General features: G+C 48.4%; 10 protein-coding genes across 10 annotated transcripts; 5 read left to right on the top strand and 5 right to left on the bottom strand.

Moving 5' to 3' along the window:
- Positions 1 to 9: 9 nt before the first annotated feature.
- M430DRAFT_14759 (hypothetical protein) lies at positions 10 to 1,611 on the top strand (the record flags this gene model as incomplete). Its single annotated transcript, XM_024863074.1, has 1 exon — positions 10 to 1,611. One exon carries the CDS (start codon positions 10 to 12, stop codon positions 1,609 to 1,611), a length of 1,602 nt encoding a protein of 533 aa, XP_024725012.1.
- A 215-nt stretch (positions 1,612 to 1,826) lies between these two features.
- Positions 1,827 to 3,053, bottom strand: M430DRAFT_154731 (hypothetical protein). Its single transcript, XM_024863256.1, has 2 exons — positions 2,564 to 3,053; positions 1,827 to 2,441 (listed from the first exon to the last, which is right to left on the bottom strand). The coding sequence occupies exons 1-2, from the start codon at positions 2,884 to 2,886 to the stop codon at positions 1,931 to 1,933; spliced, it is 834 nt and encodes a 277-aa protein (XP_024725011.1). The 5' UTR covers positions 2,887 to 3,053; the 3' UTR covers positions 1,827 to 1,930.
- A 506-nt stretch (positions 3,054 to 3,559) lies between these two features.
- Positions 3,560 to 5,497, bottom strand: M430DRAFT_93223 (hypothetical protein; the record flags this gene model as incomplete). Its single annotated transcript, XM_024869766.1, has 3 exons — positions 3,560 to 5,109; positions 5,162 to 5,339; positions 5,393 to 5,497. 3 exons carry the CDS (start codon positions 5,495 to 5,497, stop codon positions 3,560 to 3,562), a joined length of 1,833 nt encoding a protein of 610 aa, XP_024725010.1.
- A 258-nt stretch (positions 5,498 to 5,755) lies between these two features.
- On the bottom strand, positions 5,756 to 7,771 carry M430DRAFT_62726 (hypothetical protein). The gene is made up of 4 exons (XM_024869009.1): positions 7,390 to 7,771; positions 7,010 to 7,299; positions 6,830 to 6,938; positions 5,756 to 6,757 (listed from the first exon to the last, which is right to left on the bottom strand). Exons 1-4 carry the CDS (start codon positions 7,613 to 7,615, stop codon positions 6,027 to 6,029), a joined length of 1,356 nt encoding a protein of 451 aa, XP_024725009.1. The 5' UTR covers positions 7,616 to 7,771; the 3' UTR covers positions 5,756 to 6,026.
- Positions 7,772 to 7,958: 187 nt separating this feature from the next.
- On the top strand, positions 7,959 to 10,725 carry M430DRAFT_94529 (hypothetical protein; the record flags this gene model as incomplete). The annotated part of the gene is made up of 2 exons (XM_024869845.1): positions 7,959 to 8,101; positions 8,169 to 10,725. 2 exons carry the CDS (start codon positions 7,959 to 7,961, stop codon positions 10,723 to 10,725), a joined length of 2,700 nt encoding a protein of 899 aa, XP_024725008.1.
- A 1,194-nt stretch (positions 10,726 to 11,919) lies between these two features.
- On the top strand, positions 11,920 to 13,075 carry M430DRAFT_112313 (glycoside hydrolase family 18 protein). Its single transcript, XM_024861471.1, has 3 exons — positions 11,920 to 12,102; positions 12,237 to 12,344; positions 12,391 to 13,075. The coding sequence occupies exons 1-3, from the start codon at positions 11,929 to 11,931 to the stop codon at positions 12,985 to 12,987; spliced, it is 879 nt and encodes a 292-aa protein (XP_024725007.1). The 5' UTR covers positions 11,920 to 11,928; the 3' UTR covers positions 12,988 to 13,075.
- Positions 13,076 to 13,185: 110 nt separating this feature from the next.
- Positions 13,186 to 14,757, bottom strand: M430DRAFT_112310 (hypothetical protein). Its single transcript, XM_024861470.1, has 3 exons — positions 14,620 to 14,757; positions 14,246 to 14,551; positions 13,186 to 14,190 (listed from the first exon to the last, which is right to left on the bottom strand). The coding sequence occupies exons 1-3, from the start codon at positions 14,713 to 14,715 to the stop codon at positions 13,435 to 13,437; spliced, it is 1,158 nt and encodes a 385-aa protein (XP_024725006.1). The 5' UTR covers positions 14,716 to 14,757; the 3' UTR covers positions 13,186 to 13,434.
- A 937-nt stretch (positions 14,758 to 15,694) lies between these two features.
- On the top strand, positions 15,695 to 17,608 carry M430DRAFT_32201 (hypothetical protein). The gene is made up of 3 exons (XM_024866118.1): positions 15,695 to 16,491; positions 16,556 to 17,318; positions 17,372 to 17,608. Exons 1-3 carry the CDS (start codon positions 15,853 to 15,855, stop codon positions 17,548 to 17,550), a joined length of 1,581 nt encoding a protein of 526 aa, XP_024725005.1. The 5' UTR covers positions 15,695 to 15,852; the 3' UTR covers positions 17,551 to 17,608.
- A 3,052-nt stretch (positions 17,609 to 20,660) lies between these two features.
- M430DRAFT_14750 (hypothetical protein) lies at positions 20,661 to 22,541 on the bottom strand (the record flags this gene model as incomplete). Its single annotated transcript, XM_024863068.1, has 4 exons — positions 20,661 to 21,672; positions 21,721 to 21,927; positions 22,071 to 22,110; positions 22,175 to 22,541. 4 exons carry the CDS (start codon positions 22,539 to 22,541, stop codon positions 20,661 to 20,663), a joined length of 1,626 nt encoding a protein of 541 aa, XP_024725004.1.
- A 1,320-nt stretch (positions 22,542 to 23,861) lies between these two features.
- On the top strand, positions 23,862 to 26,935 carry M430DRAFT_154654 (hypothetical protein). Its single transcript, XM_024863254.1, has 4 exons — positions 23,862 to 26,090; positions 26,136 to 26,486; positions 26,535 to 26,798; positions 26,865 to 26,935. The coding sequence occupies exons 1-3, from the start codon at positions 23,973 to 23,975 to the stop codon at positions 26,679 to 26,681; spliced, it is 2,616 nt and encodes an 871-aa protein (XP_024725003.1). The 5' UTR covers positions 23,862 to 23,972; the 3' UTR covers positions 26,682 to 26,798; positions 26,865 to 26,935.
- The last annotated feature ends 8 nt before the right edge of the window (positions 26,936 to 26,943 follow it).

Genomic DNA, 26,943 nt, shown 5'->3' with positions numbered 1-26,943 from the left:
CTTCACAAGATGGCGGCTCCGATAACAAAGCTTCAGGAGGTGAAGCTCCCCAGTGGGCCATCCCCTATCACGCCCGAACAACAATACTGGAAAGGCTTCAGATCATCACAAAATGTTCCCTCTCAATCGCCAGTAACGCATATCTCTTTCCCACCCCCACCGAGCAATCCTTTACTTCCTTCGAACAATGACTATTTCGCGGTCACTACCGGCACTCGAGTGCAGGTATTCTCCATTCGCACGCGAAAACTGGTCAAGACCTTCACTCGGTTTTCAGATATAGCACACAGTGGAGAGATTCGACGAGATGGCCGGGTTATGGTAGCTGGCGATGAGACTGGCAAGATCCAGGTGTTTGATGTGAATTCAAGGGCGATTTTGAAGACCTGGGAGGAACACAAGCAGCCAGTATGGACGACCAAGTTCTCGCCAACTGAGTTGACAACACTCATGAGCGCCAGTGACGATCGCACTGTTCGATTATGGGATTTACCAAGCCAACAGAGCACGACAACTTTTATCGGACACTCAGATTATGTCCGGAGTGGGAGCTTCATGCCAGGGACTATGTCGAATATGATTGTTACGGGGAGTTACGACGAGACGGTCCGACTCTGGGATCCCAGGATACCGACCAGAGCTGCAATGATCTTCAAACATGCTGCGCCGATTGAGGCAGTCCTACCAATGCCATCTGGAACAACAGTATTAGCTTCTGCCGACAACCAGATTTCGGTCCTCGATTTGGTAGCTGGAAAACCTCTACAATTGCTCAAAAACCACCAAAAAACAGTCACTTCATTGTGCCTGGCATCAAATGGAACCAGGCTTGTTAGTGGAGGTCTGGATGGCCACGTCAAGATGTTCGAGGTTACAGGCTGGAATGTTGTTGCCGGTTCCAAGTATCCCGCTCCCATTCTATCTGTCAATGTTATAAGCGCAGGAGCCAACCGCGAGGACAAACATTTGGTTGTGGGTATGCAGTCTGGTGTTTTGTCAATTAAGACGCGATTGTCGGGTCAGCAGAAGGTCAAAGAGCGGGAAAGGGCGAAGGAAATGCAAGCCCTCTTAGAAGGAACACTAGAGGAATATGACAAGAAGAACAAAAAGAAGCGAACAAGGGGAGTTGAGAAAAGGCTCAGGGGTATGGACTTCATGGGCGAAGGCGCCGACGTCATAATCGAGGGCAACAAACGTGGGAGGGGGAAGCCGGAAGCTATCTGGGAGAATGATCTTCGCAAAGGGAGATATTCACAAGCATTGGACAAGGTGCTTTCTCGAGGACTTTCATCAGTTACGGTCCTCACCCTGCTCACAGCGTTGCGACATAGGAGTGCTATGAGAGCAGCGTTGCAAGGGCGTGATGAAGCTACCGTTCAGCCAATTTTCAGATGGGTCATCAAGCATATCACAGATCCTCGGTACGTCAGCATATGTGTTGATGCTGCATTACTACTCTTGGACATCTACTCTGAACATCTTGGCGGATCTTCTGAACTAGTGCAGATGACCAGGTTGTTGCATCGCCGAGTGCGAAAGGAGGTTGAGAGGTCACAGCAAGCAATCCAGACGAGTGGCATGTTAGAAATGTTGATGGTAGGAATGCCGTGAGGAATGAACAAAAAAGTTAATCCTGCATAGCGTTGGCGTTGATGGAGTTTGGGAAGGCCTCATTATTCTGGAAGCGGCCTTCTCTGATTTAGGGTCAATTGACCTACCGTTATTATTTCATATTCCAAAGTCTGACCGAAGCCGTTGTAGTCGGCGGTCTTGTTCATATACAGGGAGAACATAAATGATAAATGGATTTTGATCAAAGGTATTACTTTTCCTTGTAGCGAAGCGACTCTGATCCTTCAAAGAGCCCAAATCTACCCAGGTCTTCCAAAGAACGCTAACCTTTCCTAACTGCAAGTTTATTATATAAAATTCAAACCATACTGCCTGATTCCTCAAAGGGCTCATGAGTTTTCCGCCCAATCTTGTCCATACCCCCCTCATATCCGTGCCCCTTATTCCACTGCCCCATCTCCAACTCATGTCTCTTTTTCACCGCCTCCAACAACCAAAAATTATACAAGGCAAACAGACCCCCCGTGATAACCATAACCCCACCCGTAACCGCAGCCGTAGCCCAAGCCGTGACGCTCCAATTGCCCCCATGCTGCGAATACACATTAGTCAACGTTGAGATCAGCCCCGCAAAACTATTCAAGCACCCGGGCAAGAAGATGCGGTTGAGGAGCCAGACGAAATTGGCTCGCCACTGCACCCAGAGCCATATCATACCCGCGGCTCCAATTCCGGAACAGAACGCTGCGATGTACAAGAGCGGTACGTCCTTGACTTCTTTCAGGATGTCGGTCGCGGCATGTGATGATGCGATGGTTGAATTCTCGCCGAGGGCATTGAGAGAGGTGAATGTACTGGGGAAGATGACGCTGTGTATAGAGTTAGCAGCAATATCCTCGGACTGAGAAAAGTTTAAGGGTATCGAAACATGCTCGGTGACTTGTGAGATATGATGTCTTAAGAGCTGGGAGACAAAAGAAATGGTACGTACAAGCCAGCTAGTAGAATCCACGTGAAGAAGGATGCGTAAATATTGTGTAGGCTAGGAATTGCGTCAAGGTCTAGCAGCATGTTCATATAACGTGTCTGCACGGAGTTCTGGCGTGGTATGGAGGGGCGGAGAGAAGTAACATTGTGAGCTGGTGATGGCGACGTTGCTTTGAAGTGGCAAAAGGGATTCTGTGGGATATGGAGGGAGAGGTTGGGTTTTGTTCGTAGAGGGACTTTGGTTGTTGTGCTGCGATTTAGAGGTCGTGATGTCTTGCTGTTGTGACGCTGAGGTTGCTCTATGTGTGCTGTATTGGAGAGATCCATTTTGGTAAATTGAGAAGTGGATGTTTTGCTGGTATCGTAGCTGGTGAAAAGCGTCGAGAACGTCGCAAACGCCCTGGAACTTATATTTCAGTCATCAGTGAAGGCTATTGATTCAATGGAACATGTACGTATATATATTAGTCGGTTGTCCTTGATCCATTTTTGGTATCAAAGGCCACAATACAAAGAAGCTCTATGGCCTGACCCGTAACATTGTTGCAGATAGACAAAGGCAGGGTTCTACAAGTCGGTAGACGAGCTTCCATTGTCCTGGGAGGTCTGCTTTGATTGTAAGGTGAAGTTGTTAATCTGTAAAGGTGGTCCAATCAACGAGATGTTTCGAGTGAGGTTGAAGCGTCTCCCGGCTCAGCTCGTGGCGGCAACCCCTGGCGGTTATACATCAAGAGACAATGCAGGGGATCTGGCACTAGGTTACCACCAATATTTATTCGCCTGCAAAATATTGGCCATGCTTCACTTTATAATCCAGAAGAGAAAAGCTCCTTATTCATTTTCATTCGATGTGCTGTGCTTCCTAGGAATCTAACGCAGTCGGCGTCCCCAGGAAACGAGGAGGGCCTGATTCGTTGAAGCAGGTAAACCTATCAATACTCCGTAGTATTGATGGAAACGTCTATCGGTGAGTGGTAACAGTGCCGTTCTCAACAATTTTCTATTCGAGTTTGGAAACATCCCATATCTTCAATGCAGCATCCCCACCAGTGCTAGCAACTTTCTTTCCACCATCAAGCCAGCATGTCCCAAACACGCCGTCCTTATGAGCATTTGCTGCCTTGACTCTCTTGCCTGGAGATGCCAGACTCCAAACAAAGACATTGGTATCCAGACCGCCACTCACAGCATGTGTTCCCTCTGCATTCCAACCAATGCTCAAGACTCTCGCCGTGTGAGCAGACCATCGATCAGTCTTTATGTCCCAAGAGCCAGTGTTATAGACAATGATCTTTCCAGAAGAGCCACCAACTGCCAGAAGTGATCCATCTGGTGAAAAGGCGAGGGCTGTAATCATAGGAGCTGAGTTTTCCAACTTCTCCTTTTCATTTAGCTTGTTGCTTGAATCGACCGTGTAGATATGCACCGCGTGTTGGTCGGTCCCAACAGCAATCAGAGATCCATGTGCTGAAATAGCCGTAGGGGTAAACTCCTTGGTCGGGAATGTCCCCACCAAGCTATCTTTGGAGAAGATGTCTATTCCCGAAGCAGTAGCAACGAAGAGTCGACCTTCTGCGGATGCCGTTCCCTTAGGTTGAGCAGTCAACTTAGCCGCTTCTCCAAGGAAAGTTTTTCCAGCTGTGTCAACAATCCGCAGAGTGTCGTCCCAGCCAACACTATAGGCTCTATCGGGTGTAGTGGTGAAGGCTGCTACTTGGTTGGTGTGCGAACTGCCTTCAACCACTGAGCCAAGGCCCGAGGCACTATCCCAAGAACAGACTCTACCATCAAAGCTGCCTGTCCAGAAAGTTTGAGATTTTCCATCATGACTAGAGCCAAGGGCAGTGATGCTTTTGTTGTGCCCTTGGATAACCCTGGTAGGCTTCTGGCTTCCCTCGGCGAGGTAGTTGAGATCTCCAGCCAGGCTCAAGCTGATTACCATGCCATCACTACGTCCTGCAGGCCATACCACTCCAACCTGCTGATCAGGAATACTAACGTTTCCTTCCCCGCCGAGTCGCCAGCTCTGGATAGCTTTTCCAGTTTCCACGTCCCAAATCTTAACTGTTTGATCTGCGCTTGCCGTTACAAAACGCTTCGAGTCCTTCGCCCAAGAAACCCCAAATATGCTTCCTTTGTGTTCTCCCTCACCAATCTGCACCGTGGCTTCCCCGGTCTTGCCATCATATAGTTGTATCCTACGATCTGCACCAACACTGACGAGATGGTTTCCATCCGGTGAAAACTCCACACCATAAAGGTATCCCTTGTGCAGTCCTCCAAGCTTTGTGGCATATTTGAATGGCGCCCCGTGTAGGAAGACTAGACTGCTATCGTCGGCACCCGTAGCTGCTCGTAGAGGTCGTTGCTGGCGGATCGATACTGAGTTAATGACTGAAGAGTGTCCGCTGATTTCCCCTACGGAGTTACCGCTATCCGCAGTTATGCAATGGCCAAACTTCTCACGCCCGTCACCAACAGCAATGATGCGTTGAGAGTCTCCATCCCAAGCAATATCGTTGATTCGTCCAGATATGATTTGGTAGGTGCCTTGGAACTAATCAGTAATTGAGGTTGGACGGAAGACCGGGCAAATAGATACCCTTTGTATTGACTCCTTCTATCGCATCCCAAACCTTTACCGTACCGGAGACATCTCCAGAAGCTACGTAGAATCCGGAGGGGGAGAAGCGTGCCACCGTAGTCGAGGTTGTGTGGTCAGTGTATTGTTTGCTGAGAGAGGGTTCGTCGATGGATCGAAGAAAGATAGATTTGCCTGACTGAAAGGGCGGATCAGCAGATATTCAAGGGGTTGCCAACCTGGCACACTCACGGCATAAGCAATGCGCTCTCCCTTGGGGTCTGATGAGAGCTGAGTTGGCCGACCCCGCTCCGTACTTGGCGAGGCCGCGAGGATCTTGTCAATAACGATCGACATATTTGGCAGAGCTTCTACGCATCAAATCCTTCGGAAAAGTTGAGAAGGAAAATGGGAGGAGAGTGATTCGTAAGTGTTCGGGGGAGGATCAGAAGGCTCCGTTTCAGGCACTGACCGCACAACACAAGGCTGAGGTGAGGCCGTCGCGAAACGAGCAGGGATCAGGAAACCAATGCCGGGACTGTTTTCAACCACACATGATTCTCAAAACTATCATATGCTTCAAGGAATATCAAGATTCAAGAACAAAGACAACTTGCCAATTGAATCTTATGTACTGCTACTGCCATTTGAACCATTGGCTTCTACCAACAAATCCAGGGTATCGTGCCGTCTGCGTACATAATTCCTGCCATCCAGAAGACGCCTCCTTCCTCCATACCCTCTTTTTAGTCCGGCTTTATACAATGAGTAAAACGTATGTTCAATACCGCAGACGCCTTCCATGCCATGCAACGCTCCGTCGAAACCAAAACAAGCCCCTCCAGTGCAACGCCATCCGTGCTAGCCAACATAACAAAATCCTGCCTCATGCCAGACAGGAATCCAGCAGATTATCGAGGGCAGCCCTGCTTTCAGGTTCGCCTCCTTCCCAGCCAAAGTCATCGACCTCTCCAGGCAAATCGTAGTGTCCATTGACTCCATTGACCCCATTGGAACCATTGACACCTGCCATCTCTAGATCTCCATCAATATCCTCGCCGAGGATTCTACCGCCATCATAACCCTCAGGCCAAGAGAAGTCGTCCCACGCCTCCAGCTCACCCTCACGGTATCCAAACAAAATTTGCCGCATCACCACCGGCATCTGGCCGAGGCCACAGTCGCCCAGTTCGAGTGCAGTCCTAACATCGGCCATCCCGAGGGGTCCCCGTTCGCTGGCAGCTTTGGCTTCCGTGGGAAGTAGTCCATTCTTGTCTCTTACTACTTCACCTCGTAGGAAAGCCTCCTCCTCTTTCTCTAATTGAGTTCGATACTTATGGGACTGAATCCAAGTCGAACCTCCTCCAGTTCCAGCGCTTCCAGTGGTTCCTGGGCCATTACTACGCGTTTTGCTGAAAATAGAAGAAAGAACTTCTTTTATGAATGTTTCCGTAGCTACAGACATGAAATAAGCTGCATCTTGCGCATGTCCGGAGACAAGCCCAGTCTCGTAGCAAATGGGAAGCATCCGAGTTTCAATAGTAGATGGGTCTGGAAACTCCCCTGACTCTAAGGCCAATGGGTGGGCGTATCTTTTACGAATCTCAATGTCCCAGTCTAGAGTGGTGTCAGTATAGTCATCTAAAGATAGGCCATATATAAGCAGAAATAAGCAGGAATAGGACGTACTTGTCTTGCTTAACCCCCCAGCGCCCGGGGTTACAGCTTCTGGAGCTCTTGAAGGCTTCTGCCGTCGCATATCTCCAAACAGATCTTGTAATGCAATGAATGGGTCGAACTGAGCGTGATTGTCAATACACTGAATTTTAAAGAAATAGGAGTAAAGAGCTGAAGTTGAAGTTTGCTCACATCGTTTTGGCTTAGATCTTTCAGCCGCCTTCGATCTCGACTTGGTAATTGCATGACCTCCGTTTTTAATCTTTGTTCCGCCGCATCTCCACTAACTGGTTTGCTCCCAGCCCCTGTTGTAGGCTTATCATTTGCACTGACCCAGCTGGCCACGCCTTGATCTGGCATTTCTCGGGTGACATTTCCATATATTGCCGCAATAAGTTGATTATGAAGATGCTCTATTTCGCCGCTGGGTGTAACTAGGAAACTGTCGATCCGTGCTGATAACTCGGCTTGGTTCAGCTGGCCTGTATGGAGAACAATCAGTAAATCGATAATTGCGCAATTGGGCTTATACAATTGAAGCCCGCGAGGTGACAACGGGAGTATATACTAACCCATCACAAAAAGGCTGATAGACTCTTTATATGTTCCCCAATGCTCGCCAATCGCCAGCTTGAGCGCCGTGTACAATGGCTCGAGATCAATCCGCGCGGGTACATGGTTGCTCTTGGACACTTTGGGCACACTTTGCGCCGATGCGCCGATAGTTTTTGGAGGTAAAATAGGTGTGGTCGAGATGCCAGAGGGACGGCTCAAAGCCGCAGGGTCGATGTCAGGCATCTTGAGAGTCGCGCCTGGAGCGGCCAGTACAGCGCGACTTGCGAGATAATCAAGGGCCCATGAAAAGCGCAAAGCCAGAGGACCCTAGCGATGCAATATGGAGATGATCCGACTCAATATGAGGTTGTGGTAGATGACTCGAGATGGACGATTTTGTCGCAACTTGACTTGTGACGTCCGAAAGCCAGCCGTGCAAATATTGATGTTGTCGTGGATTTAGCGATATTGAACCTGGGCGCGTGCCTCCCCGCCAAATTCACGCGTCAACACGCCGACAGCGAAATAATAGTTGATTGGATCTACTGCAGACTGGGTTAAAACTCTCATTTGCAACAATGCGATCATGTCTTCTCGAAATCAACGTATCAGCAACGGTATTGACAGCTTAGTACGACGATTATTGGTAGAGATACCAGGTGAAGATGCCGCCTCGGCAGAGGAAAGAGAGCAAAATGCTATTGAGTTTGTGAGAGAGGTCTTAGGAAGGTATGTGGCTTCGAATCTCAACTATCTCGGGATTTTCTCCAGGCTGATACTGATCAATAACCTAAAGTTCGAAAAGTCCCGCTGTTGTTGCCGATGTAAATCAAGCCTCTGATCTGATCAAGAAACGATTAATACAAACGAACCCAAGCCCCGAGAAGGCTCTCCGATTCACAAATCTATACAGTAGACTCCTGTCTGTACCGGTTATATCGCAGAAGTGGGCTGTCCTATACTTTTTGTATCAGCTTGGGAGTCACCAGCAATCTAGACCTCCACCAGCTCTCACCAGCCCATTCAAGAGTCCTACTAAGAACGGGGGAACCAAAAATCTGGAGAATGGACGAATACCAAATTCGCCGAAATTTGGCTCAAAGAGAGAAGAAACTCCCTTCCAGGAAGCATTTGCGCCTGAAGGGTTGCATAGGCTGCCAACACGAGAAGGAGGACAGCGAGACAGAAAGGAGGAGGAGCAGGCCTTTCCCAGGGCACCGGCGATTCAACGTGAAAGTGTCGCACTCAAGACCGCTTTGCTGGCAGAAAATTATGTTGAAATTGATCCACCGGAAATAGCGCTTCTTAGGGACCTGCCTTTCACCTTGCAAGGCCTATCTTCGACAAATTTACCATTTTCTTCCAATTCGACCCTGACACTACCGGCTACCTTGCCAGCTCCCATACTCTCCATTCTTCACACCTTAGCCGAACCTTCTTTGCTGTACCGGGGCTTAGGTTCTTTCGTCCAGTCGGCCGATGGAGGGTTGCTTGGTCAAAGTTTGCGAGCAGCTATCGGGGGAGAACTCAGATCGTATCTTGGATTGGTCGCCACATTGGAAAGCCAGATTCGGCGTGCCCTGGCATCCCTAGATGAAAAGGAGCCAAGAGGAGGTATCGGCAAGGCTGGTGTAACACTCAAAAGATGTGTCGTCTGGACTAGGGAGGCGACGATGGGTTTACGCTTAATGAGTCTCATAAGTGAGGAATCGAAGAGCAAGCGGGGTGGGCAACTCATTTCCCTCATACATGGATTCTCGTCATCCCATGGCGACCCAATGGTAGGAGCGTTTGCGGAGCGGTTATTGATTCACGTTACTCGACCTTTTTATGACATGTTACGACAGTGGATTTATGATGGAGAGTTGTCTGATCCATATCACGAATTCTTTGTCTCTGAGCAGGATCCTAATGCGGTTAATGATACCCACGATGGCAAGAGTCGAGGAGGAGCAAGCGTATGGGAAGACAAGTACATGCTCAACGAGGATATGGTTCCAAGCATTATCACCCAGGACTTCGCTCAGAAAGTTTTCCTGATTGGCAAATCCTTGAATTTCATCCGATATGGCTGTGGTGATTCTCAGTGGGTAGAAGAATATTCGAAAGCAGCATCAAAGGAGCTGCGATACGGTGACACGGCAACCCTGGAAACATGGATTGACGAAGCTTACAAGACGACAATGGCTCGTCTCATACATTTAATGGCGGAGAAGTTTCATTTGTTTGAGCATCTCAAAGCTCTAAAGAACTACATCCTCCTTGGCCAGGGAGATTTCATCGCCCTCCTCATGGAATCCCTTTCTTCCAACCTGGATCGACCTGCAGGCGCACAGTATCGGCATACCTTGACCGCACAACTGGAGCATGCCATTCGTGGTTCAAATGCACAGTATGATTCGCCCGAAGTCCTGCGAAGATTGGACGCTCGGATGCTCCAGTTGTCACATGGAGACATAGGCTGGGATTGCTTCACCCTGGAATACAAGATTGATGCTCCTGTAGACGTAGTAGTGACAGAGTGGGGGAATCGGCAGTACCTTAAAGTCTTCAACTTCCTGTGGCGGCTCAAGCGGGTTGAGTTTGCATTGGCTACGACCTGGCGAAAATGTATGACGGGGGCACGAGGTGTTCTCCAAGATGAAAACCCAAACGTTGCACAAGCATGGAAGCTGACAAGAGGTGTTCTGGCGGAGATGATTCATTTCATCGGTCAGCTTCAATACTACATCCTCTTCGAAGTTATCGAAAGCTCTTGGGACGAGCTCCAAACGGCTATCCACAAGGAAGGCTGCACTTTGGACGACCTCATCAAAGCACACACTAAATACTTGAACGCGATAACGCACAAGGGACTTCTCGGTGCAAAGAAGAAACACCATGGCGAAAATGACGATAACACATTCATGGTTCAACTCGGCGAGATTCTGCGACTGATGCTCAGTTATCGAGATGCTGTTGACGGGCTATATAGTTGGTCCGTCTCCGAATTCACCAGACGCCAGGGAGCAGATGTCCGCACCGAAACGCGAAGCAGACGCGAAGACGATGATGGCATATTGATCAACACGCCTGCGACGACTCGCCGTGGTCCTCGGCACTTTCTCGATTCCACACCGGCTCCTTCAGCAGACGAGTCCATCGCAGATGAGTTTCCAGTCTTGCGGGAACGGCTGCAGGCGCTCGGCGGGCATTTCCGGTCCCGGGTGTGTTTGTTACTGGGTGACTTGGCTTATCAGCCAGATGTCGACATGCGGTTCTTGGGTGTGGTTATGAATTTTAACGATGTGTATCAGCCTGTCAGGAAGAAATCGAAGGGAAAGGAGCCTGCTAGGAGTTCCGCGAGGGGATAATGGGATCTGTCATCGTCGCTGGGGCGTTTGTGAGGAGCGGCAGGCGTTGAGGCGATTATTAGAATACCAGTATATAAGGATGAAATACCATTTCCATTTCCCTCCCAGTGTTGTCTCTGCACCCCTTTCCTCGGCACTTTTTCTTTTCTGGGTTCCTACGGAGCACGCATAGTGTGGCGTACCCCGTACGTACTCCATTCTCCCATACAGCATAGATTTGCCCGGTCGGTAGGAGCGAGCCTTGGCAGAAGTGGGCTATATCCCAGCCTCGATGTGCATGACATCCATGCCGGCCATTGTTGTTCTTTCAAGGTTGAAAGGCTCTTCTATGGCGCCTCACGCTTTGCCGCCATCCACGGAGCATCCGACCACCTTCCTATACCACGAAATAGACACGGTCTGGCCCGCAATAATCATCGTATCAACGGCCGTTTACCCCTTAGGGACCTGCTTCTATTGGGCAGGTTTCCGACTTGTTGTCGAGGGCTAGGCCATTAGTAGTGAAGGGATTGATAGCAACGTAGTAGAACAATCCGTCTTTCCTCGTACCTTGCAGCTAAGAGTCGAGATATGTAGCCGCTCCCGAAGCCTAAATCCACGACGGCGCGTCCCCCTCCATAGGAACTCCGTAGACCACGGTTCACCACGCTGCAACGCGACGGATGATTTCATCCGTAACCAGCATCCAGCACCGTGGGATCCCAAGTTGATCATACGCTGACAATCAGTCGCCAAGACTACAGGACCTGCCTGCTGTAGGTATACAACACTGCGCGTAGGGTTGCGAAGCGACCGGGACTACAGATTTCTAAGCGCGGCACTTCCATCCTTTGCTCTCGTGCCATACGAGTCAGCTTCCTCTCTTCTTGCTTGGCATTTGAGATAGATACCCATCCTTCGCTTTAGGACCACGCGATCATGGTGCCGTTTTTGTACGAGGTTGGCTGAGACCTCCAACCTTCACTGCCCCGCCATTCGTGCCTAGTACTTAGTATATAGGAACCATGGCGTCCAACAATATCTGCACAGCGCGTTGGCGGCTCGTGGTAATCTTCAACTCTGCAGAACGGCTGAGCTTGAGGGGGCTGTATCATGAAGCTCTCTCTGCTATGGCTTTGGTTCTCGCCCCTCGTCAGCGCATTCCCGAGCGCTCCTTCATCACGGCTGTCGACGAGTGGTGACGATCAGATTCCGCGGCTGGCGATGTATGTTCAGACATTTACCACTGCCCAGAACGAATCAGTACGACTTCTTCCACTGGTTAAAGAAAACACCGGCGTGACCCATGTTATCATATCCTCTTTTCATCTCTCGACTCAAGCGGGAGAGATTCATTTGAATGATAACCCGCCCAATTCAACTCAATTTGATTACCTCGTATGTATATTTCTATGCCGTTGCTCTATCCTACTTTCAATTGCCAAGAAATACGTTTCAGGGGCAAGACTCCTTCTTTATGGATCGGCCCTGCTATTCCTTGTCTGTGGAATAAACATACTGATTCTGTTTAGTGGCATGAGGTTAAAAAGCTCCAAGCAGAGGGAGTTAAAGTCCTGGCAATGCTGGGCGGAGCTGCAAGAGGGACCTATGACAATTTGAGCTCAGGAGATCCTGCTACAGTAAGTCTCCTTCTCCTGGATCGCTCCAGACTCCTGACACTCCCAGTTCCGCCGCTACTATGAGCCATTAGTACGCCTGCTGAAGCAGTACAACTTCGACGGCATCGACCTGGACATCGAGGACCGAATCTCATCAGCCGTTGCCCTGCGCCTAATCCAGAATATCCGGCAGGACTTCGCACCCCCATTCTCCATAACCATGGCTCCTGTAGCCACCGCTCTCATCAACAATAATACCAACAATATCTCCGGCTTCAACTACTTCGAGCTGGACGCCAGCGCCGTCGATGATTCCGGCGCCCCGCTCGTCGATTGGTACAACACCCAATTCTACAGTGGCTTCGGGAGCGCGGGCACACCGGGCACATACCGCCAGATCATAGCCCAAGGATGGGCTCCCGAAAGGGTGGTGATGGGTGTTCTTGATAGTGCGAGTGATGGCAGTGGATGGGTTAACACGAATAGTATCGTGACGACGATCCAGGAGTTGAGGGCGCAGTACCCCGATTTTGGGGGAGTCTCAGGCTGGGAGTACTTCAATGCTGGGTTGCAAGAGGGGGTGGGGACGGAACCTTGGCAGTGGGTGAAGGTGATCCAAGACGCGCTATATGCCCCGCTCTCCAGAAGGTGGCTGGTAAAATGATGAAATAATGAGAGACGAGATCTCCCTCTGTACATATGTACATCTTGGAATAAAATAAATCATAATCTTTATTTATCCTATAAGCAAGCTAGTTGTTGCGACTCTGCTGCAGTATTAACTGCTGTGAATGTGCTCTGAAGTGATTCCGCCCCGGATCTGGCACCCGACGACTCAAAAGGGGTACCGAACCGAGCCAGCCCCTATCTTTCCCCAAGACTCTTCTTGTGCTTCCTTTGTAGGGGTTATAGCAAGAATCACTTAATTGCAACATGGGACGAGACCTGGGACAAACATTCAAATAAGCCAACGATGCTATATACTCATCTACTAGACCAGATATTTAGCCAACGAGGAAAGAAGCTATCAACTGGGGATACTTTCCCTGGTTATGAATTCGCACCAACGCCATGCTAAATCAGAACTTTTCCTTTTGAGCGCAGCCCAAAATCAAGCAAAATGTATGTCCTCCTGATTGAAAGCAAACAAAAGCTTCAAGAAATCATTCTCATCGCACTTCCCAGCCCGCTTGTCAGCCAACTCCGTAACATCCTCCAAAACTTTTCGGATCTTCTCTCGGACCAATTCGGCGACTCTGGTCTTCTTCCTCTTGCTCTTTGTTTTGGCTGGATTCTCTCTCGCTGCCCTTTCAGCCTCCTCCTTGAAGAATGAGGGTGTCTCGTCGGCCTCGTCGTCCACCTCCATAATCCCATCCCACTCCTCTCCCCCATCACCAGCCCCAATTCCCTCATCAACGTCCATATCTTCTTCCTCTTCCCCAATTACAGTCTCGTCCAATGCAATGTTGTTCATCGCGCAGTAAACTCTGTAATTCCTCTCCACCATGGCCAGCACTTCCTTTGTGCCCAACCAACTTGCTCTCATAGTTCGGTTCTTCCTCACGAAACAAATTCGCAACATTCCGTCCCATTCATCCCAACTAACTCCAGGTCTTTCGGCGCCCATCTTCGGCTCTATCCGAACAACAGAAGATTCGACTTGGGGAGGCGGCTTGAAGTTGTTCTTCCCGACTTTCATGACATGTGTGATCTTCGCCCAGAACTGCGCGTTCACCGACAACCGACAATAGAGAGCATCTCCCGGTCGCGCCGTCAGCCGGAGAGCAAATTCGCGCTGGAACATGAGGATTGAGACTCGAGGAGGATCCTTGAGGGCAAGCAATTTAAAAACTAGAGGACTTGAAATCTGCGCCTCGTCAGCCTTTCCCCTCCTGTCCCCAGAACAATAATGGATCACATACCTGGTAAGGTGTATTGCTAATGCAAACATCAAAATGCGGCAACTCGGTCTTGATCACATCCCCAAGCAGAACCTCCAATCGCTTCTGCTCCGGCTTCCCCTGCACTCTCTTCGTCACCTCCGCCGCCATTCGGGGATCCAACTCGACGGCGATGACCTTCTTCGCCTTCTCCAATATCCTCACGGTCAAGTTCCCCGTACCGGGACCGACCTCGAGAACCACATCTTCGGGTTTGAGGTTCGCTTTTGTGACAATGGCTTCTGCGACTCCCGGGTTCTTGAGGATGTGCTGGCCGACGTTGGTGTTCTAAGATACACGTTAGGATAGATATAGGCATTAATAGTAGTAGCTTCATTTGTCTAGGAGGATCCTACAAATTTGAAGACGTTGTTTGTGGTAGCTTGCGCTTTGGCGTAGGGAGACGAGGAAGCTGCCGCACTATTGCGCTTCCCTTGCTTTGCTTTTCCCATTGCAGTGGTGTTGAGAGCTGGATGTTGGTGGGGTTGAATTTTTGGATATCAATAAATTTCTCGAGCCTCGCTATCTTATCGTGGGTCGAGTTTTTCCTGTTCGAGTCGTATCACGTGATATGGATGGTTTCCCTCCTTTTCTTGTCTCTTGGCTGAAAGGGCCCTTTTCTGTCCTTGGTAAATATTCTGGAAGTTTTTCTATTAAAAGTAAATAAATCTGTAGCTCTTCGTGGTGTAAGGCCATATATTTGGTACTCTTATATCCGTCGCTTGATTCGCTTGCCTCGAGTTCCTTGATCCAGAAACGCCAGCTTTCACCAATTATCATAGTAATTTTTGTGCCGTATTTCATGTATTGCTAGTGTAAAACCTTATAAAAATAATGCTTTAGTAACTTTGACAATGTAATTTCTATACAAAAGTTCCCTTGGGATGTCGAGGATTCCTCACGTGTCGTCGGTGATGCCCGAAAGAGGCACAGAGAACGATATCTTTATCTTTACTCGGTACGCAGTATACTAGGTAAGTATCTCACCATTTCATGAAAGCACAGCACAGGATATGAAGTGTCATAAACTGGTCTGGTTTCTTACGTCTCTGACGGAATACGAAGTAGAAATTCTCGCAGAGCTTGAAGAAGTCTTCAAGAGGAGAACGGGAAGAGAATGTCACGACCCCGGTCCTCCCCATCCATCCCCATGTTTGCTCGCATGGAGCTGCTGGATTGGGACAGCTCGGAGATAGGCAGCGAAGATCTACTGTCTAGATACAATGATACATACGCAACGGTAATTGATAAGGTATCGAACCCAGGAGCACTACCCCTTCATCAAAACAAACATGCGGAGTCGTGACTCGTGGCCAGTCAGTGCAGAGAAATCGATCTGTGGCGTTGCGTTACACAAGGGTAATATCATGGGCAAAGCAATATCTACTTTCAGAGGTGATACCCAGAGTGATAAGAGCCGTCTTTGGTTCCTGCATGGCCGGGACTATGCTGTCATGGCCCATGGGTAGGTAAAGCTACCTTGTCACACATCTATCTACTCGGTATAAGTATACCTATGTGCACGAGGAGTCCCCAGTTGATACCACTCGTGAAAGCACTCTTGTCTCAGCCAAAATCAACATCTCGCGATGCGCTCAGTCTCCAAGCGCGCCCTGCTCTCCGCCTTCTTGGGCCTTCAATTAGCAGCAGCATCGCCCCTCCTACCCCGCAATGGAACATGCCAAAAGACTTCCGTGGTCGTCCTCGGCGCTGGCATGGCCGGGATCACAGCTGCCCAAGCTCTATCAAATGCCTCAATGACTGATTTCCTCATTGTGGACGTCAATTCTTATGTTGGGGGTCGAGTCGCACATACGACATTCGGCAAGGACCCCTACGGTAACCCGTATACCGTTGAGCTTGGTGCCAACTGGGTGCAAGGTCTGGGGACTCCTGGAGGTCCGGAAAATCCAATTTGGACCCTGGCAAAGAAGTACAATCTGACGAACACGTACTCGGATTATTCTTCTATCCTTACGTACAACGAAAACGGAGCTCTAAACTATAGCTATCTCTTGGATGATTTTGAAAACGCTTACTCCCTAGTGGAGGAAGACGCTGGGATGATATTGTCTCAGGATTACCAGGACCATTCATTCAGAACTGGGCTCTCACTTGCAGACTGGAAGCCGAAGAAGAACATGCTTCAACAAGCGGCCGAATGGTGGGAATTTGATTGGGAGTACAGCTACAGTCCCGACCTAAGTTCTGAGACGTGGGCAATAGTTGTAGGTTTCTCAAACCGCGTCCGATATATAAAGTACGGAATTATACTGATTATCATACCCTCAGAATTACAACACTACATTCTACCAATTCAGTGACGCCAACAACTACGTCTTTGATTCACGCGGTTTCAATACCATCATCCAAGGGGAAGCCTCTACCTTCCTCAAGCCAAACGATACCCGCCTCATGTTGAACACCAACGTGACAGCAATTGACTATTCGGCTAAGGACTCGGTGACGGTCACGATGAGTGACGGAAGCTGCATAACCGCGACCTATGCAATCTGCACGTTCAGTCTCGGGGTCCTCCAGAACGACGTCGTCGAGTTCACTCCCGCCTTCCCCTACTGGAAACAGGAAGGAATCGAAGGGATGCAAATGGGAACCTACACCAAAATCTTCCTGCAGTTTCCACCCGATCAGCAGTTCTGGGATGCTGATACCCAATTCTTCCTCTACGCAGACCCCATTGAACGCGGATGGTATCCCGTATGGCAATCGTTGTCTGGGCCAGGATTTTTGCCGGGATCGGGAATCCTCTTTGTGACCGTGGTGTATTCACAGAGCTATCGGGCGGAAGCTCAGTCCGATGAGGTGACGAAGGCCGAGGTTATGGAAGTATTGAGAAAGATGTTTGGAGACGATATCCCGGATCCAATCGACTTCATGTACCCGCGGTGGAGCACTGAGCCCTGGGCCTATGGAAGCTACTCGAACTGGCCCACTGGACTGAGTATCGAGACGCACCAGAATCTCCGAGCAAATCTGGGACATTTGTATTTTGCGGGCGAAGCCACGAGTGCAGAATATTATGGCTTCCTGCAGGGTGAGTCCTCTTCCTTACTCCCAATTGAAGATTCAGAGTACTTACTTGATTAGGTGCCTATTATGAAGGACAATATGTTGGGACGAAGCTTGCGGAATGTATCAAGGGTAATAATACTGCTTGTAAAGACGAGGCATCTTATGATGTGATACGTGGCTGCACAACGAGCTCGAAGAATCTCTCTCCTGAGAATGGTTGGGATGTGACAAGCTTCCAGACTTGGGGCTTCTAATGGCATTTGTGAAGGCCAGCTTAACAAAAGGATATCCTAACTCCCGAATACTCCATCATTATTTCCATTCCACATGAGACTGTGATATCTTATAACTATCCTTATCTGAGAAGATGACTAGACTCAAACTTATGAACTTCAACCATAGCTGTTGTCGAAAACAATAGCCCAGTTTCCGCTCTAAGATCACGTAGCTTTCCCCTCCTTTTCATGAGACCCTTGCGGCAATCCCGACTATATCAAGCAACGTCTCCGTTGTCCATATAGGCGCCAACAAGATTGAGACAATTTTGCCAAGATAGAAAAGACGACAACGAACAGAACCTACAATATTCCTCTACCTAGTCAACCTGAAGATCATAGACAAAGGCAGGATCAATATGTAAGGCTGCAATAAGTGTTGATCAACTTACTCCCATCAATCGTAACCCCTGCACGTACGTATCTAGCTCTCTCTGCAATTGTGGGCAAACGTATCACAACAAGTAAATAAGCCCTTAGTCCTTACGCTTGCCAATTGAGACTGCTCAACCAACCTATGCTGGAGTACTTCAACCGTGAGTCCAAGCTTAGTTCTTCTCCTTATATTCGAAGCTGGCTTTAACCAGCAGTCTCATTATACGTCCTCAGAACTTGGGCTGAATCATGGCGCTCACTTTGCTGGAGAAACTCAGTCTGATCCAGTTATGAACAGCTCAATCGATTGAGTGAGACGGCCTAGAGGTTTTCAAATAGGACTTGTAGATATAAAGTAAAGTTCTACTACATTGAGTTATTTTGATAGCTAGGCGGACTGCTATCAGTTAGAAGGCTCTTTGCGGAAATGGCTGATTGGAAAATGGGAGGTAAGCAAGGAGGAGACCAAGATCATTGAACTGTTGTTGATGGTAAAATAGTACGTACCTAATAGAGATATGACTTCCACTTCACGCCAGGTGAAGTTTGAAAGTGAAGTTATATCTGTTTACCTATGGGAGCGGCTCACGTGGTAATTATTCACCTTTCAAAGGGGTGGTAGGTAAACATCGAGCCAACGGTACGTCCTCAGATCTATAGCCGCATCTCACTTCCAAACCTCGCAACAACTCTTGTACTTTACAAGCACACCACCTTTCGATCTAAGTGGTACATCAATAATATTTGCAGATAGCAACAATGAGCCTTGCTCAGGTAGAAAAGATCCTCGATGACGCTCAGCCAAGTCGAGTAGCGGAGGCAAACCCACGACAAAGCGCGCTCTACTTCACCTTTGGAGGCCACCTCTGTTTCTTGGAGTTCAAGGAGAAGTATCCAGATGCGCAGGCTCTTGGAGTTGGATACCTTCAAGGTTGGACATGGCATATCAATGCTTTAGGTGAACCCTTTCTTTCTCCCCTCCATCGAGGCCTACGCGCCTGACCTGCTCAATTAGGAAAAGCAAACATACGTCCTAGCCTGATACAACAGACAAATGTCACAATAAGAGGTCCCTCCATTTTCCCATCATGTGGAACGGGTGCTTTAAAGTGGAAGAGCACTGGCACATTTGGATTTGTGTTCCTGGTCTCGGCAGACATCGAAGACCAACTCGACAGAGAATGCGGAGCGTCCCTGATCAAAATGCGCCAACCTGTCAATCTGGTAATGATGAGCCCAGTCGACCCACCAAAGGCACAAATGGTGTCGTGTCTCATGCACTTCGATGTTAGGAACACTACAGATGGCTACCGCAATCTCTGGATTGGCAACAAGGTAGAACGATTCCTCTGGCAGAGAGGCCTACTGGGACTTCGCAATTCTGGGGTGCCTGAGTGGTATATCGCACAGGTTTATAGGAAAGTGTTGGGAATACTGGGTGATGCAGAACCGATCAGTATGTATCTGATGGAAATACATCCCGAGTCCACAGGTCCAACCCCGAGTCAGAACCAGCGACTCCAGAGGCAGGAGCGGGTGTCAAACAGCAGACAGACAGGGCGTGGAGACGCGACTGGGAAAAAAGCTTCTCCCGCTCCAGTACCTGCAGGCCGCCCTCAACAGGCCCAGTCTTCACCAGTAGGACTTCACCAGGTCGGATCCTCAGTTTCTGCAAGGGTCCCACAGATGCGATCCTTAGCAGGTCCAGCAACCGCAAATGACCTAAAAACCCAAACCCCACAAACTCCAGCATCCAAAGGCTCTCAACAAGCCAAATCCGCAACACCTACGGGGCTTCAACATGCCAAATCTTCAACACCCATAGGCCCCCAACAAGCCAGATCTTCAGCATCCGCAGGGTCTCCGCAGGTCAAGTTTCCAGCAAGTTCAGCACCTACAGGATCTCAACAGGCCAGACCATCGGCATCTGCAAGGCCTCCGCAGATCCATTCTTCAGCTAGTTCAGTACCCGCAGGCCTCCAACAGGTCCGATCTTTAGCGACTGGAGCACCCGTAGGGCCTCAGAAGGTACGATCTTTAGCAGGTCCAGCAACCGCAAATCTCCCAAAGACCCGACCCTCACAAACTCCAACATCCAGATATCCTCAACAGGCCAGATCCTTAGGAGCTCCAGTACCAGCAGGTGCACAGGGGGCGCGACTTCCAGCAGCTGCAGCATCTTCAAACCCCCAAAAATCCCGACCCTCACAATCCCCAGCCTCCTTAGGCCCTCGACAAGCCCGGCCTCCAGTACAGGCATCCAAAAGACCTCCAGCGGTGGCCAGACCCGAAGCTAATGGGACGAGAGTTGTTTTTATCACCAAGGATGGGAAGCGGAGAAGAAGTAATGCTGTGTTGCCAAGCGATTTTGAGAGACGGCTGAAGCGTCGCTGTTGAACCGGTGTTGGAGCGTGGGAGAAAATGGTCTTGAGGGCGCTTCATCCGGAATAGATGATTAATATGGATAAAGCGTTCAGTTTTTCGAATCATGCGTTCGCCAGTGGACAGGGATTTGAGGGTAGAAGATTTGAGAGCGTTCGGAGATCCGATACAAAGGAGAAATGAGTCCCTAGTCTTCCCTCATAGGATTCTATTAGTCGTTTGCTAGACAGTTCATTTCAGTCCTTTTTTTCTCGCTTCGCGGCTTCATACCTTTCGTTCCAATACCCCGAGACCAATCTCTGGAAAGAGAAAATATTAAAACAGCTTTCAGTTTATAATGCCCGGTTCCCTTGTATCCCCTCTGAGAACAGAGTTTCCCCTAAGGTGGCCTCCCCGTCTTCATCCCCATAAGGCATGTCTTGCCTTGCTTGCTTCTTCATGAGGAACCCGAAACACCAAACTCCTAGCCCCCCCGCAAAGGATATGGTCGCGAGACCAAAGAATGGCAGTCCAGTCCATGTACCTTTCCATTTCAGGCCTAACGAGTACAACCCGGCGAGAGTGGGACCTGCAGCAAGTGCTCCTGCGGTTTCAACTATGGAAATGGCGGCATAAAGTTGTGCTATATGCTCCCGGTCTACCAGAGTTGTGATGAGAGATCGCGATAATGCGTCGAATCCAGTACCTAGACTCCAGACAACCAGACCAACAATTGTAAATACGACAGTGGAACTTGCAGCAATCAGCAGAGCGCCAACGACCAGTAATATGGCGGAGGCCCGGGCGAGGAATAAATCCTTTGCTGTTGGAGACAGGTAGAGACCTTCTGTCATATAATGGGAAACAGCGGGAACAATTATTAAAAGAAGGATAAAATTGACAAAGGCGCGGAGGGACAAAAGAAATCCGACCTGGGAAAGTTCCCAAGAAAAGCGCTTGGATATATAGAGGAGAGCCAGTTCGATCGATTGACGTGCAAAAGGGTTGACAATAAACGTGATTAGAAGTAATAGAACAGGGAGAGAATGAAGGACAGAGGCAGAAGCGTGGACAGTCTTTAGCCCTTCGACTGCTCGTGTTTTAATGGCAGTGAAAAATGCTGTCGCTTTGTCCAGAGGTAGTCTTGGCTCAGATGACAGGCCAAGAGACGTTTCGGCCATTCTTGAGACACGTAGGTGCAGAGTTTCAGGAATAAGGGTTGCAGGTAATACTGCCAATCCCATTAAGGTCATTCCAAGCAATAGTGGAATCCACAGTGAGCGTGGCATGAGAGCAGATGCAACTGGAGGAGCAATAAGCTCTGCCAGGAGTCCTGCACACCGGCCTAACAGAAATAAATTGGCTCTGGAATTGTTAGTCGAGAACTAGGGTCCTGATGCAAGAACCGCCTACCTGTTAGCCTCAGTTGTGATATCACATCCAATGGCGTAGAACACCATACTGCAAACAGCATCACCACCACCTAGTAAACTGGAAAGAGGAGAAAGCCAAAGCAGACGTATTGGAAGGACTCTCCAGAAATACAGTATCGAGAGATTCCAACATCCCCCGATAAACATACCGCATATAGAAAGAATAAGAACAAGTTTCCGGCCGATTCTATAGCATGATCATTAGCGTGAACACCATAGGAGAGCATTGATGGGTGGAATCAGTCAATGCTGATAGGACCAGCAGGGTTTAGCAGAGAAGGAAGTTTCCTATTCATCTGAACATAGGGCGAATGCGGCATTTCTTCTTACCTATCAGCTAGGAGCCCGTACGGCACTGTTACGAACAAGCCTTATGATACCTCATTAGTTGTCGACAACCCTTTACCCTTTTCCAAAAAACTTATATAGCTTACCTATTCCAGCATTCAAGAACTGGATTCCTGCTACTAGAATGTTTAGCTGATTCTGAACCTCCTCCCCTTTGCACATGTCCTCGTCTATATCACCCCCCAACCAAATATGCCCCTCTCCTTGTAGATCGGCATAGTAATGATGGCAGATGACATCTTCGTAGAATCGCAATGCAGGTATGGCCATAAGAGATCCACCAGATGCGAGCATGAATATGATAATGAAGAGGATAAAGGTTATAATGCGCGGGGAGTTGATTTGGTGGAAAATTGAGGCACGGAATCGCGAGACTGTTGGCTGTGGGCCTAGGAGGAGGGGAGCATCTTCATCCGACTGCTCGTCGTCGAAGGGCAGTTCAAGGGTCGTCATCGTGGAGTTCATGCCAGAGTGGACTCGAAAGGTAGACTGGAGCGGCGTGTCGTGCCAGCTCTTGGAGGCAGAAGGTAGTGAAGGATGCTGTCGTAAAGCACAGGTTCGCGAAGTCCGACTAGCGAATATATGATATAGAATGTCCATGAACAGAGAGGTGGACACGCTGGAATCTGATTGCTATACAAGATATGTAGTAATCCCCGCGGGGAAGACGGCGTAGATCGCTCTGCGCCGCGTAAGTGCAGTATGAGACAAAACGCTCAGTATACCTACCTGTAAGTTTCCTGGAATCATCATACGCCTTCAGCCACGGATCCCTGAAAGCTGTTGGTATGAAACCTGACCACAATACATGATGTCTCCGAACATGGCCGGCTGCCAGGTTAGTATTCATACACGCAGAGCATACAAATGTATCCAGTCGTCAAATACCGGGGTAATCGCTAGAATTATTAGCGCCATAACGTACGCTCAGGGACCAACCGATGACGCCCCCTCCTGTACTGTACCCATAAGGTTGTTCTTTGCTTTCCACGAAGTCGAGCCCTTCACTACTGCTCGAGACTACTCAATCACTAATGGGAGGATAGTAAAGGCATTCAGGCAATATCAGGTGCAAATCACAAGGCGTTCCTGACTAATCACGGAAGTGGACTCAACGATTAATATCCTGTACCTGATTCCTAATTCCTGCGGTAGTGCACATCTGCTAACTTCAGTGTAGTATTATGACAGAAGATGCTTTCGTTATTCGTTATCTTGATATTAGGAAGCCCCAGAAACCGTCGAATGCTCCCCTTTCTGCTATCTCTTGGAGATACTTCATCGCTCTTCCAGCTACCAACACTGCCGTATGTTTGTTCATTAGGTTTCCCCGCCATGTATTCATCAAGAATACCGCTGTTGATGCAACTCCCATGAATCTCACTGGGCACTCTTTCTAATTGGCCAATTGAACTCCGGTTTCTACCTATCTAGACGCCTTGGAACCAGGGCATGACAATAGTTTCCCGCATACACTTTCAGGCAATTAGCTGCCTTGGAAGGTGTGTGCAAGAGAAGCCCCTTGCTTTACCCCATCCCCATGAGACTTGGATGAATCACATTTTTCCGCCCATTGTTCTCGTCCGAGAATCCGAAGGTAACGTAAGACAGTGTCAAGCTTTTGGTTTAAGCCATCAGATAAGCCCGTTGAGAACAATATGAAAGTTCCCGCTAGAACTGACGCCTCCTTCCATGGCTCTATATCTAACGTATGGATTACATTCCTCAAAATATTATCTTAATTGGCCCAGGAGAAATTCTTTATAACAGCCACAGAACTCTTTTTGCTTTTTTAGTTCGCGCCCTTTATCTCATATCATCAAGAGCCATTCATGACAATTGCTCGCTCTGCCCGCATCGTGACAAGTGTTTTGACCGGAAAATATGGGAGGTGAATCTATCTTCGCAGGCATCAGACCGACTCACTATGGCCTTCGCATCGAAACCAATCTCGAGGACGGCGTCTTTGAAGGCACAGTAGCTATCGATGTCGAAGTCAAGGAGAGTATAACTTCCATCAGTCTGGACGCCCGCGAGCTTGAGATTCCATCCATAACAGTTTACGATGAAACTGGAAAGCTATGCCCTGTATCAAATTTTGAAATAGACAATGCGCGGGAGACTTTGAAAATATTACTCGAAGAACCTGTTCCTGCAAACTCGAAACTTCGACTATGCCTGCTCTTTGCAGCATCCCTCAAGAGATCGGAAGGCGGCTTTTACATAACATCAATGCCATCTGACTCCTCAGACTCAAAAGTAATAGCGTCAACGATTATGGAGGCAAGGAATGCAAGAATGGTCTTTCCTTGCTTTGATAATCCAGGTCTGAAAGCTACGTTTTCTGTCACTCTAGTCGGCGAGGAACGCTTGACATTTCTGGGAAATATGCCGGTAAAATCAGACACAGAGATCTGGACAAAAGCTGGTGCCAGGAGAGTTATTGAATTCGAAAAGACGCCAGTAATGTCTACTTACTTGGTAGCATTCGCAGTAGGAGAGTTCAACATGATTGAAACAAACAGCTTCCGAGTACCGGTCAGAGCGTATGCTCCTATCGAATATGAAATAGAGAACTGTCGTTTTGCTCTTGGGCTTGCCTGCAAAGCATTGGAGATTTTTGAGGCAACATTAAATATCCAGTATCCGCTACCGAAGCTGGATCTGTTGGCCATTCCGGGGGCTACGGCGGGGATGGAAAATTGGGGCTTGGTTACGTTGCCACCAGCAATCCAATGTATAAGTCACGACGATTCGGCATCAGAGAGGGCTTTCGCTATCAACTTGATCTTTCACGAAATTGCGCATCAGTGGATTGGGAACCTGGTCACCATGAAATCATGGGATAACTTTTGGATCAAGGAGGGTCTATCCGACTGGGCAGTAATATATGCATGCAATCAGATGTCGGAGGGTTCGGAGTCATGGCAAAACTTCGTGGTGGACGGGTATCAAACAGCGCTGATCATGGATTCGAAAAGATTATCACACCCCCTAGAAGGGTCCATATCTGGATCTAAAAGTATTGATGAGCTATTCGACGATATCACCTATAAGAAAGGTTGTGCGGTCCTGAGAATGCTCTCGGCGCATCTGGGCGAGGAAGTATTCCTTAGAGGACTTCGACAATATCTGAAGCAATATGCATATCAAAATACAGATACTGAAGATCTGTGGAAGGTCCTTACCGAAGTCTGCGGTTCTGATGTTGGCGCAATAATGGGCATATGGACAAAGGAAGCCGGGTATCCCTTTATCAGTCTGACAGAAGATGAGTCTTCTGGTACCATCAGCGTCACACAAAACCGATTTCTTTTGACCGGATACTCGACAATGGGTGAGAATGAGATACTGTTCCCAATACTTCTGAAAATACGGCATGGAGGCGTGACCCTTGAAGAAGAGTTGGTGGGGATAAATAAGACAATCAAGGTGCCTTCTGAATTCTACAAAATCAACGCAGATCAAACTGGATTCTATCGGGTCGCATACCCTCCAGACCGTCTTCTGAAATTAGGAGAGTCCATCAGCACCGGCAAAGAACTTCTCTCTGCAGAAGACCGTGCCGGTATCATTTCTGACACAGCAGCTCTAGTTTTTTCCTGTTGTCCATTCCTCAAAGCCTCGGATCTCTTGAGACTGCTGCAAAATTTTGAGAATGAAACGAGTTACATTGTTTGGAAAATGATTCTGTCTACCCTGCGAGAGCTATCTCAATATCTTGCATCAGAAGATTGTGATGCAACGGTCGCAATAGCACGATTCCAAAAACAGCTTGTCAAGAAATGTCTTGATACAGTTTTGAATCTCGCGGAGAATGACAATATCAATGAACAAAGATTCAAGGCCCTGATGTTTGGAAACCCTGGCAACGATGATAACCTCATTGAATCCGCATGTTCCTTGTTCGATCGTTTTATCCAAGGTGATACGAACAATATCTCCCCAACAATTCGTCGAGAAATATTCAAATTAACCATGAAAAAAGGCGATTCTGACGCTGTTAGTCTTCTATCTTGACACTGCTCCATGGCTAATCTTCTACAGTACAACCAGCTTACGAACCGACTGAAGAAAGCAAACACTGCCGAAAGAAACGATATACTGGCATCATTGGGCTATTCCGAGAATATTTCTTGCATAAAGAAGAACATGCAATTAGCCATGAGCCCTGGCTTACTATCAGAGCCCGAAATCGGTGTATTGATGAGGCCAGTTGTAACGCATGAGAATGGCCGAGGGGTACTCTGGGCAATATTGAAATCCGAGGCATGGAAAGAAATCCCAGGCCTAAGTTTACAAAAACTGTTTCCTCTTTTTCAGATTGTTCTGGACTCCTTCACCACTATTGAGCAATATGAAGATGCAAAGGATTTTTTTGGAGATAAGGATACCAGTGTAAGCAGTTATTCCCAATCTTTGAAGGATGCGCTAACGAGGTATAAGGAGTTCGATGCGGCCCTGAATCAATCTTTGGATTTGATCCTTGCGAGATTCCGTTGGGTCGAACGAGACCGTGAAGATGTTTTAGATTGGCTCAAGAGAAACGGATATTATCACCAATCTCAGAACGGTGTTACAGGTTCTGTTTGAAGGATCTAGAGGGCATTTCTTCGATATCCTGTCATTTTATTTGTGGTAATTTATCTTGATTCTAGCGGCAGACTCAACCTAATAATGGTATACGTTATTGATTATCAGACCGATAGGGTAAGTTTCCATACGATATCAACTCCTAGAAACTTCTTAAACTCAAACCTTTGATTTCTGCTACAGACATGCTTCAAAAATATATATCCGAATGGGAAAATTCATGGAATTTCGACACTTCAAATCTACCTACCTACGATTTCAA

Source organism: Amorphotheca resinae (genome assembly GCF_003019875.1).
Source record: "Amorphotheca resinae ATCC 22711 unplaced genomic scaffold M430scaffold_1, whole genome shotgun sequence".
Taxonomy (NCBI): domain Eukaryota; kingdom Fungi; phylum Ascomycota; class Leotiomycetes; order Helotiales; family Amorphothecaceae; genus Amorphotheca; species Amorphotheca resinae.
This window is presented reverse-complemented; position numbering and strand designations above follow the sequence as displayed.